Source organism: Leopardus geoffroyi, chromosome E2 (genome assembly GCF_018350155.1).
Source record: "Leopardus geoffroyi isolate Oge1 chromosome E2, O.geoffroyi_Oge1_pat1.0, whole genome shotgun sequence".
Taxonomy (NCBI): domain Eukaryota; kingdom Metazoa; phylum Chordata; class Mammalia; order Carnivora; family Felidae; genus Leopardus; species Leopardus geoffroyi.
In genome coordinates this window covers 34,899,174-34,911,173 of record NC_059335.1, presented here as the reverse complement: position 1 = coordinate 34,911,173, position 12,000 = coordinate 34,899,174, and the positions used below count along the sequence as shown (strand labels likewise).

The window sequence follows — 12,000 nt, the reverse complement described above, 5'->3', positions numbered from 1 at the left end:
CACACAGAGAAGTCAGTTAAAAGAAAGGAGATCAGAAACCACTAACAGTTATAATCATCAAACTACATCTTAATTATTGAAACCACTGACAATCATTCTGTGACACGATAGAGGTGCTAATTAGCACAGTGGCAATCATATCATAATATATAAATTCATCAAACTGACATGCTGTATGCCTAAAGTTCACACAATGTTATATGTCAAATGTATTTCAATAATTAAAGACTGAGAGGAAGGTGTTCAGCAGTGCGGGACAGATGGGGAGGGGGGTGCGTGGGGAGATGAACAGCAAGCAGGCAGTTGGGCCTGAGCATGGAGTCGGGGGTGAGAGGTTCGAGATGGAACGTTGGGAGTCTGGTCGTGTGGACGGAACCGGAAACCACGGGGCTGGAGGAGATGCTGGGGGAGCCAGTGTGGACAGAGGAGAGGCCCAAAGGCCAGAGCAGAGCCAGGGAGATTCGAGGAAACAGAAGGGCCTGGGGAGGAAGTGCCCGTGAGGAGGAGGGGGTACCAATGAAGAGAGTGGGGGACAAGAAGAGTGTCCTGGGGGTTTCGAACAGGGGGGAGTGGTTTGCTGCCTCAAAAGCAGCCCGCGTGTCGGGGGGACAGTGACACTGCAGCTGGTGGACATGGTGGGGAGATGATGCTTCAGAGGCTGGGGGCCAGATTGTGAAGACCTGGGGCTTGGTTTCTCAGGAGCAATGGGGAGCCATTGAAGGTTGCTGAGCGGGGAGATCCAGACGTGATCTGGCAGCTGCACTGTGGGGAGACTGAGGCAGGGAGAGCCGTGAGGAGGCTGTCATCATGGGGCAGGCCAGACTGATTGCATCTGTGCCTTGCATTATTCCCTGTCCCTGTTGCTCCGCTCTCTGTGGTGCCCCCTGACCCACACCCTTCTTCGCTGACTTGTCCCTCTGGCCCTGGCCTGAGGCACGGGCTCTGCTTCTCCTGGCAGAGTGACCTGGGCAAGTGCACACTGCACAGAGCTTCTGCCTCCGCGTCTGTGGAACGGGGATACTAACACCCCTGCGAAGCGGTCACGGGCCAGCTGTGTATGGGGCATATTAGGACCTTGGTCTCAGTGAGCTCCCCATCAAAGGTCATTGATATTCTCGTCCCCGCGGAGGGTTACTTTCAGTCCCAGTCAGGAAATAGTTATACCACGAGACAACACAGGACTTCAGGGCTGGAGGCCTGCTCCGTGTCATCTGCTTTTAGTCCACCTATCCCTTGTTCACATGGAATTTTTTCATCCTTGGCAGGAGACCACATGGCTACTTGTTTGCCTCCAGTGATGGGGAGCTCATGACCTCTTGAAGGCTGTCCATTCCATCCATATACACCTCTGATTATGAGATGATTTCTTCCACCAAAAATAAACGTGCCTCCCTATGGTTTCTGTAATGTGGTCCACATTCTGCCCTCTGGGCCCCCCAGAGCCAGGCTGCTCTCACTGACCTGCGATAGCCCGTCTCCTGGGTGAAGACTTAGGTGCTGCCTAGCTTTGTTAGTGCTGGTTTGTTAGTGCTCATGGTCGCGAATTGTCCCCCGACTAAACCTGTGTGCCCAACACGGAGGCCTGAAAACCCCTTTATATGCCAGTGCTCCTGAACTGAAATACCCCTCGAACATCAGTGATTTAGTGTGCTCGCACACATGCACTAACTACATGCATGTTCTCAGTGCACGGTACACGCAGGTACATGCACACGTATCTGCACATACACACCTACATGGACACAGACACACGGGCTGGGCTGGGCACACACTTATATGTACGGGTATGCACACAGTCATACCCACGCACAGCCTGCATATGTGCACAAGCACATTCAGCACACTTGTTCACGTGTCCACATGCACAGGCACATTGGTACATGCTTGCACATAGGCACGCTGTGCCCTGTGTGCACGCTCATGCACACAAACACACGTGTACAGTTACCCACAAGTGCCGCACACACATACATATTCATACAAATGTTTACCCAGAGTTTCAAACTCAGGGGACTTTTGGGCTCCGGGGCCCTAGGCAGGGACGCGGGCACTGGGTGAGAGAGCTGAGTGATCCCAGGGCCAGGGCCAGAGGGTGTCAGGTGTGGGCAAGTGGACTGAGCTGTCACTGACTGGGGAAGGATGCTCTTGGCCAGCTTTGCAGAGGCACAGGGGTTACTGATGACGTGCGCGTGGGCCCTGGTAACAGGCAGATGGTCGCCTAGCGACCTGGTCTCTGCCGGCAACAGCTCGGCTTTTCCTAGCAACCACAGCCTTTTGGTCCCCACCTGCCCTCCCTGGGGGCATTTCTGCAGAGTTCCCCACCGCCTGCACACTCCCTCAATCTGATTAGAAGCAGGAAGGATCAGTAGCTCATCTGCTACCCGAGCCACACTGGCTCCAGAGCTGGCCTGGCAGGCTCGGGGGCTGGACCGGGGCTCTCCAAATTGTCTACCTGTGGGCACCCGACATGGGGCTTGGGATGAATACCATCGCCCCCAGCTGAACTCCTGCGTCATGGGCATTCTTATCGGCCAAGACAGCGAGACCCAAGTAGGTGGCTGCTTTGTCCTAAGGGCTCCCCTTCTTTCTTTCAGGGTGGGGGTGCCTGGTGAGGACCTTAGCTTAGGGGCACAGCCTGCTGGGGGACTTGGGGGAGGAGGAGCAGGATGGGCAACTCTTAGCTACTCCCTGCACTTTTAACTTGGATAGCTGGGTGGGGAGGTTCTCCTGGATGCCCACCTCAGCGAGTCTGTGTGATCCTCCACTTGGAAATCTCTGGGATTTAGGAAGTTTCTAGAAGTTGATGGCCTGCTGCTTCTGGGATGGGCAAGAGAGGGCCTTGGGCACATCGCCGACTGGGAACAACATGGCTTTGGGTACATAGCTCCCAAACAACCCCTGGTGGTCCTGACAGGGCCACAGTAGGGCTCATTAGGTATCTTGATAGCTGGAGATGTTTGTACAAGATGCTCCCCAATCCACGTGGGTGATTCATAACCCTGCAGGACGCTCCCTTCTCTAGTGTTAGTAGCAGTCATGGCAAGAACAATCATGACAGCAGCTGCCATTTGAGTAACACTTGTTTGCTATGCCAGAGTCTGGGCACCTATTATTAATCCCATTTCACAGATGGGAGAACTGGGGCTCGGAGACAGTACCCTGTATGTCCAGGGGTGCACTGCCGGCAAGGGCAGAGTTGGTACCGAAACAAACACTTGGTGGCCCAAACGAGGGGAATTGCTCGTTGGTGTTGATAGATGGAGGACCAGGAACAACACCAGATATGGGAAGTCTTTTCTGACTTTCATGAGACTCCCACTGGCCCTCCTGACCTCGCTCAAATCTGTCAGGCCGTGCAGCCTGGGCAATTCCTCCCTATTTGACAGATGAGCAAACAGAGGCAGCCCAAGGGCTTCCCAGTGATGTGTTCAAGGCCATACAGTGATTTCCTGGCCTGATTCTGGAATGAGCAAGACCTCACTGGACTGTGGTAGTTCACTTCCCGGGCCTCTGTGTTCCGAGAACTGGGAAGGGCGTAGTTCCCACCATACTTTTAGGGGCCTCCAAGCGCATTTTAATTTTTTAAAAAATCAGACACCAAAATGAACTTTTCAATGGAAGAGAATGTTTGAACATATGAATCTTCATATAAATGCAGTCACAGAATATAATTTTTATTTTACTTTTAAGGAGGAAGGAGCCCACAAAACCTTAAAGTGCCCAGGCCCCGTGAAAGTCATCATCTGCCTTGCTTTTGTGACTCAAATCTCTTTAAGAAAATCTGTTTCTTCCTGGGCAGAGTGGGTAGTATGATCCTGACAGTTGAGGCCCCTTTTGATAGAAAGAGCTATGTAATGAAGGGAAATGAAGTGAGTTGGGTGCTCAGATCTCAGGACCCTGGACTTATTCCTCCGTGTCACATGGAGCAGAGGCAGGCAACCAAGTATTACGGACATGGCCTTGAGGGTCAGAGACACTTGTGTTTTATCCAGGCTTGCCTTGTGCCAGCTGTGTGACCGTGGACAGGCCATCTGCCCTCTCTGTGCCTTTGATTGCTAAGCTAGGACCAGTCACAGCCCTGGCCTCTCAGGGTTGTTTGGGTGAGGATATGGGGAGCCACAGCCCATGGGGGCTGCTGTGACAATGTGATTGCTGACTGATTCCTGCTGTGGTCTCCAAACCGACTGGGGCTGCACTTCTGTCCCCACCTCCTCACCCACTTCAGGAGGACTGAGGCTTGGCCCTCTGGGGAGAAGGAAGTGAATCCAGGTTTTCTGGATGCCAGAGAGAACATCCTCTGGGAGCCCTCGCTGACAGAGGTTGGGTAGGCTGGGCCACTAGGAACCAGGATCCAATTCTACCTACAAAAGTCACATTGGCTCCTGGTTCTGAGTCACCATTTTAACCCAGAGGCTGCACACAGGCCTCTAAGGGTCCAGTTTCGCTTGTAGACAAGCTCTTTTATCTATCTATTGCTATGAATATGTTAATTTGGATTAATTATCAGCACTTGAAGATTGGAGATTCTACCTTTAAAACATGTAGTTCAGGCTCCTCTTGAAAATCAGAAGATTTTTCTAAGCCAAGTGGGGTTGCTGACTCAGATGAGCACAGATTCTCTAACCATAGCCGTCTCTGCACCCCTGGCCCCTGTCACCCATGTACACCTGGAGCCTGGGCCAGGGACCCCTGAAACTTCAGCAGCGGTAGTGTGGCTCTGATCTCATGGCATGGAAAGAACCAGGGCCCGCATTCGAGGTTTGTGTGGTAGAAGACAATCTGCAGTGTGATTTTGGCCGGGTCACATTACCTCTCTGGGCCTCACTTTTCTCGTACTCCCTGCCCTGCCTGCGTCACCAAAGTTTCCTGGAGACTCACAGAAGGGAAATGCCTTTGTGCCCTTTGGTCACACTCACCCAGAGGACAGTTCCTCAAACCGTCCACCCCGCTTTTCCTTGTACGTGCTATTCCCCCTTCCTGGACCCCCTTCCCTATTCCTCATGGTCAACTCATCATCCCTGAGGTCCAGCTCAGAGGCTACCTCCTCCAGGCAGGCCTCCTTCCTAGGCAGAACTGTGGTCAGCCTGTCCCATGTGGGGAGCCTCATGAGGGTGAGGACCTATTCTTGGACATCTTTGTGTACCAGCTCCCAACACAGGGCCTGGCTCTCAGCAGGGCTCAGGAAATGTCTAACACTCCTAACGCTAGCCCTTTCCTCCCCCTCGGTCACAGCGTCCTGCTGGATAGCTGTCTGGTGGCACAGGCTGGCGAGCACCCGAGCGGAGTAGGCAGGACCCAGCCCCAGGAGGCTGCCCACCAGGTATGGAGCCACACCAGGCCGGGTACCCAACTACCTCTGAAGCCTGGGTGGGCATCAGCGGAAGGGGCTGGGGCTTTGTCTACTTTGTTTACAGGCGGAGTTTCAGCTGGCGAGGTGCCCGCTGGACCGGGGAGCAGGGTGGTGGGTACGGAAGGCCTTGCTTATGCCGGAGGTCAGTGGTATCAGGAAGGGCCTGGTGACAGGCCCGTGGGTGGGGAGCAGCTGGACCTGGATGCCAAAGTCCTCACATGGTTGTGTGACCCTGGACAAGTCACCTCCCCACTCTGGGACTCAATGGCCACTTTTGTAAAATGGGGTTAACATCCCCTCCCCGGGGTGTCGCACACAGTTGTATACTGTGGAGTGCAGCACCCAGGTGGGGAGTGCTGTTGGTGGCTGCTTTAGTTGTTTGGGCCCCACCTGCACAGGGCTGCGTGAGAAGGCCCCCTGTTATAAGTCACCGATCCAGGTGTTGGGGCCCAGGGCTCCTGTATGCCCTACTCTCCACACAGTAGAGGCCACCTCCCGGGATGCCCCAGAAGGTGGGGTGGCAGGGCCTGATGGGTCAGGCCAGGCAAGGAGGGGAATCGGGGCCCATGAAGACTCTTGAATACAGATCTCCCAACAGGGTCTGGGAGGGCTGGGAGGAAGGTTGATGGTCACAGCTTCTGTTTCCACTTCCCTGTTTGCAGGAGCCACAGGAGGAGGCCGTGGCTGCCAGCCCAGAAGGTAGGTGTGTGGTGGGGGTGGGGCGCACAGAATGTTGAGGATACTTTCAGGCTGGGGACGGCCTGGCCAAGGGCACCCATCCCTTCTCCCTCCATCCCTACACCTGTCTCACCTCAGGCTGCATTAGCAGAATTTGGTGATGTACTCCAAAGGCCCAGGGGCATTGCCAGAGGCTCCCAGGACTCCAGGAGGCCTGCGGAAACCCCGCTCCTAGTCAAGCCCTCCTGCCACCCCTCGCTGGGAATGCAGCTCTCTGAACTGCCATCTAAAGAGGGTTTGGCAGCAACGGAACATGTCTGAGTGGCAATCAGGACCCAGGCTTGCTAAGGGCCCATCCTAGACTCCACGTGTCTTGATGAGCTTTTCTTTCCTGTTAAGATTCCCAGGCTGTACCCAGCACTTTGCTATTATTTACCATCCCCACCCCCAAGCCCGAGAACTCCAGGGAGGGTGGGGCAGAGTGTAGAGGACCCGAGGATAGCCAGGCTGGGGAGCCTAGGGCAGACGGACATGGAGCCCTGGCCTCATAAGGCTCCGTGTTTCTTAAGCCAGCCTGTGAGGTAGACAGACCATTTTACAGATGAGAAAACTGAGGCTCCAAGTGTTCAGGACGTGGCTGAGGGACCACTCAGACCTGCGTTTCACTCTTGGCTCCTCCCTCTTCCTTGCTGTGTGACCCGGAGCCAGGTGTGTGACCTCTCTTAATTGTGGCTCCAAATCAAGAAAGACAGGGCAATAATAGTACCCACCTCACAGGGCATTTGGGCAGAGTAGGGCGGACAGTGTGTCGAAGGTCCCCAACACTGTGGCTGTCACTGAAGCAGGTGGCCGTAACGGGGACCATGATGCTTGTGTCCCAGGCAGCCAGCGACTGACACGGGACTGGACGCAGGTGTCCCAAACTTGCTCCCCACCTGGTCTTTGAAAAACTTCTTCTATTAACTTCAACACATAATCCGTAGGAAACCTACTAAGTCTGCAGCCCACGTGGATGAATAAGACCAGGGTCACCAGGGTGCAGACTCAGGTTCTGTGGGGCTTGTTCCGCCCCCTCCCCCCGGTCATCTGGAAGCAGGTGGCCTGGGAACCACACTCTGAGAAACACTGAGGCATGGCCATCTGTCTGCTGCTACTCGTAAGTGTGGACCTGGAACCAGCAGCTTTGGAGTCATGAGGGAGCTGGTTAGAAATATAGAATCCCAGGCTTCACCCCAGACCTGCTGAACCAGAATCTGTGTTATAACAAGATCCCTGGTGGTTTGTTTGCACATCAGTGTTTGAGAGGCAATAGCCTTGAGCCCTGGTTCTCAAACATGTCTGCACATCAAAATCATTTGGAGAGATTTTAAAAATCAGACATTTCCAAATGTCCCCAAGTGATTCCAATGTGAGGCCCAGGAGAAGTTCCTGCTTCTGGTTGGAAGTGAAATTCATTGAGCTCCAGAGTTTCTTTGGGATGGAAAATCCTACCGGGCCAAGAATGTTTGGCCAGTCCAGGAGGTCTGGATTCTTTGATTTTAACTTTTTCTGTCTGAGGTGGGAAATGCTACTGGTGGTTGGTTAACAGAGAGAGATAAGAAGTTGGGGGGGGGTGCTCGGCACTGTCCCTTAGAACTGTCACGTAGACCAGCCACATGACTTGATGACGTTTTCGACGTTGGGTCCAGGGACACGAATGATGTTCTAGGCTTTCGGTGTAGCTGCTACAAGTGCAGGCGGGCACCGGGCTGGTGTGAGTTGGCGCTGGAGGGTAGGAGCCTACCTACATGCCTTCTCTGACCCTGTGTTCGTTGTTGCAGTGCCCGGGGTCCCACATCTGCCTAAGCCCCTCTGGCCCCAGCACCATGGCTAAACCAAGGCAGGATGTGGAGCTGAATCTCCTGGTTCAGGACCAGCCACCTGGTCAGATGGCCCCAGGGCTTGCTCCCCCTACCCTGGCGGAGCACCTCCCCAATGTGCCCAGCTACCACCCCTCAGTCACCCGCATCCCTGTCCTCATCACCCGGAGGACGGCCTTGTCCAACTCCAGCTTCGCCAAGGAGACCAGGAGATCCATCCGTCGCCTAGGTAGCGTGATCTCGTGCAGCCAGCATGCTTGTGCCCGTGATGTGTGCTTCCGCATGGCTTGGGCTGTTTCCTGCATGGGTGCCACGATCGAGGTGTGGGACTACCAGTTGAATTCATGGAAAACCACCCTCTTTTCCTGTTGATCATTGCCTTCATCTTGCTTTGTGGTGACTGAAGGGGTATTTAGTCCCCTTATATCTGTGCCTAAAATCCCACAATTAGCAATTCATTTCTTTGGGTTAAACTTTGCATTCTGTAGATCATCATACATATTTTTTTTTTACAGGTAGTCAATCACAGCCTAGTTTAAACAAGTTACTAAGATCTCTAGGCCAGGAGACCTGAGTGGAGGAAGAGAATAAATTGAAGGGGATGGGGCATAAAAGGAATGTGGGGGCCCATTTCAGACAGAATTCTACTGAGCTTGAGGATTTTCTGGGAGCTGGACTTTCTGAGGGTTGTTGATATCTGCCTAGCAAATTCCATTTCAGGAAAGGAGAGGCCCCCAGGTGTCTGCAGGCAGACCGGGAGGAGAGGCATCCTTAGGGGCCAGCAAAGAAGGAGGGCCTGTCTGGATCTGTTTAATTGTGATGAGGTTCCTGCAGTGGCCTTTGGGCTGGGCTCCCGTGGCTTGCTTCCTGATGACAGAGTACTCAGGGACGTCCTGGCGCCTCTGGACCAACCCCTGTCAATTTCTGCCTTAACTCAAGCCAGACCTGCCCACTTTCCCTTTTTATTTGTTTATTTTTGGATGATACTGTGCAAGGGCACCTATGAGGTCAGTAGACAGGTAGAACTGGACATTTCATGAGACTAGATCCACCACTGTCCCTCTCTCTTCCTGGCTTGTGATGGACAGAGAGTGGAGGTGAGGTGGCACGCAGACCATCCCCACCGCCAGGGATGACACCCCCCCGGAAAGACCGACATCTACTCACTGCAAACCATCCCCCATCTTTCCCCCACCCCTGACGGATCCCTTCTCAATGTTTGCTATATTCTGTGCCAATTCTACTTTTATTGGCCTGCTAATTTTCTTGCAGTGGATTCATTTTTTAAAAATTTAATTAAGTCTATTTAATCAGGAACCTTTACGTTACTATTCCAACGGGAAACCAGCATTGCTTGCCATCAATTGAAGGTGTAAATAGAAATAACCACGAGTGACCTGAAAACAGAGTCGTGTTGATAGTTGTAGTCGATAGATCTGTGGGCTGAGGGCTCACAGCTGAGGCCCACTCTCTTTGCCGCAGACGGGAGTTAGGATGTGTCAGAGAGGGGTTAAGGCCATGGGAGCCCCAATCTGAGACTTCCTCTCTGTGCATTCAGGATCTCGAGAAAATTGAAATGGGAGGGATGTCTTCATTCTCCATTTCCTCTGCCTCGTCTGTGCCATCCCAAGTCATCTTGTGTCCTCCCTGGTCCCTGGGAGCCCCAAACTTGGGGAAATAGTCCCCCCTGACATGTTGGAACAGTGGACTGATCCAGCTGTGGTGAGACCTGCGATGATTTTAGATGCTGCAGACAAGACATGGCAGGGTGTAGCAAGAACATTATTCCCATCTCAATGATGCTGCTTGGCACGGGGTGGGGTTTTGTTTAAACAGAGGCCTGTATGTGTGTGCTGGTCACCGACCTCAGGAGGAAGTAAGAGTCTAAGAGCTAGAGCCAGGCTGCCTGGGTCCAAATCCTGGCTCGGCAGCGGGTTTCTTAACCTCTCTGTGCTTCGGTATATCCACAAAGTGGGGATGGTGATAACAAGGGCCTCCCAGAATGGCCAGGAAGGAGAAAAGAATTAATGTATACAAAGCAGTGGGGCACCTGGGTGGCTCAGTGGGTTAAGCATCCGACTCTTGATTTTGGCTCAGGTCATGATTTCACGGTTCGTGGGTTTGAGCCCTGCATCAGGCCCTGTGCTGACAGTGTGGAGCCTGCTTGGGATTCTCTCTCTCCCCACCTCTCTCTGTTCCTCCCCTACTTGTGCTCTCCCTCTCTCTTTCTCAAAATAAATAAATAAACTTACATATATATATATATATATATACACACACATATATATATATGTATGTATATATGTATATATATAGATATATAAACACTAAGAGTTTACTAGAACAAATGCCTGGCAGGCACATAGGAAGAGCTTCATAGTAAATATTACTCTTCTCTAAACCATTTAATCATACCATATTATTCTTTCTATTTTTAAATAATATTATTCTATAAAAATGAAACACTAAGGTTAGGGGTTTCCCCTCCTTTTCCGGGGCCCACTGAGGGTGCAGAATCCTTCTCAGGGTGAGGCAGGGGTAGGGGAGCATCTGCCCCCTCCCACGCTCCCCGAGACAGCGTTGCGGATGCCCAGGCCAGGGCACTTTCTGCGGCCCAGGTGCCATGCTGGGGGTAATCTGGGACCCTCATCATCCCTGACAGACTGCCCTGGTCCTGGCTGCCCCCCATACCCTGCCCCACGCCCAGCTCACCTCTAGAGGTCTGCGGGGAAGCAGGGCGAGGCCTCTCCTCATGCTCTCTCCTGCTTTCCATAGCCTGGAGTATCTCTTGTTAGTCTGGCAAAACTTCTTCCTTGAGTTTTTAAAAACTTCTTCATTCTGGCTCATCCTCTTCCTCTGAGGGCTTCATTTAAGGCTTTAGTGGGACAAGTGCCAACTGTCTTGCTTAGGTCCCCTCCGCCAAATTTGGGGCACCTGGGTGGCTCAGTTGGTTGAGCATCTGACTTTGGCTCATGATCTCATCATTCGTGAGTTTGAGCCCTGCATCGGGCTCGCTGCTGTCAGCACAAACCCGCTTTGTATCCTCGGTCCCCCTCTCTCTCTGCCCCTCCCCTGCTCATGCATGCACTCTTTCTCTCTCTCAAAAATGAATAAACATTAAAAAAGAAAGAATAGGTTCTGTCTGCCAAATTCCACAAGTGCTGGCTTTTCCCATGGTGGCCATTTAAAAAGAAAGTCATCCAAGCGTTTCGACATGCAACCTCTCTCCACTTTGGGTGGTATGCACCTGCCTTGCTGGTGCCCAGGCTTGTGGGGCTGCTATTGAGTGGTCCGACCCAGGGGTGGTGGGGAAAGGGCACACCATCTCAGCCCCTCAGCATCCTCTGGGCTTCACCTCAGGTAGACCTGTCCTCACAGTCTCCGGGTGGGTGATGAAGCCTGAGGTAGGGCCACACCCAGACTGGACAGGGAGGACCGGTTCTGGGGATGTGAGACATGGCACGAGGCCTCTCAGAGGTCAGGAGAGGGGTTGGGGTGCTGAATTTCAGGGGCTCCTGGCCTGTACAGAAACAAGGAAATACCAAAACAGATTTCCAAACAGGGGTAGCATACACTATAAGGACAAACTGTTATCCTTGATTGTAAGGAATTTCCAAACATCTCCATTTGAGGCCCTTCAAGAGTGTGAGGCCATATGCCTTTATCACCCCTACCTTGGGATGGGGAAACTGAAGCCCAGAGAGGGGAAGCAGCTGAGGCTGTGCTAGGCCAGGCCCCGGGACGTGGGCTCTCCTGGCCTCCCCATGCCCTCTCTGGGTGCCGCCACCCAACTCCCCGCCCCCCAACCTCCCCACCAAACCCCAGGTCCTCGATGCTTTCTAAGCAGTCTGAGCTTTGGAGAGCTGGACTCCAGGCAGCGCTCAAGAGCTTCTGTGGCTTCTATGGTGTCCTGGCTTCTTTTGCAGCTGCTGGGCTGGTGTTTGGGGTGGCCAAGGCCCTCAGAGGCCCCTGGGCTCTGCATTCTTGGACCCCCTGCATGGAGCTCTCCTGTGGGCCCTGTTGGGAGGTGAGGCTGCCAGAGGCCCCTCCAAACGTGCTTTCTGTGCCTTTATTCAAGAACACAGCAAGGCCGTTGGGACCTGGCTCTCTCTC

The 12,000-nt window shown here is 53.2% G+C and overlaps 1 protein-coding gene across 6 annotated transcripts in view; it reads left to right on the top strand.

Annotated features, from left to right (window-relative positions):
* CNGB1 (cyclic nucleotide gated channel subunit beta 1) overlaps positions 1–12,000 on the top strand; it is a 77,514-nt gene that overhangs the window by 29,224 nt on the left and 36,290 nt on the right. For all 6 annotated transcript variants that reach the window (XM_045442912.1, XM_045442913.1, XM_045442915.1 and 3 more), the window contains 2 exons: positions 5,233–5,320; positions 6,013–6,049. In XM_045442912.1, coding sequence (XP_045298868.1) covers positions 5,233–5,320; positions 6,013–6,049 — 125 coding nt within the window. The remainder of the gene's footprint in view (positions 1–5,232; positions 5,321–6,012; positions 6,050–12,000) is intronic.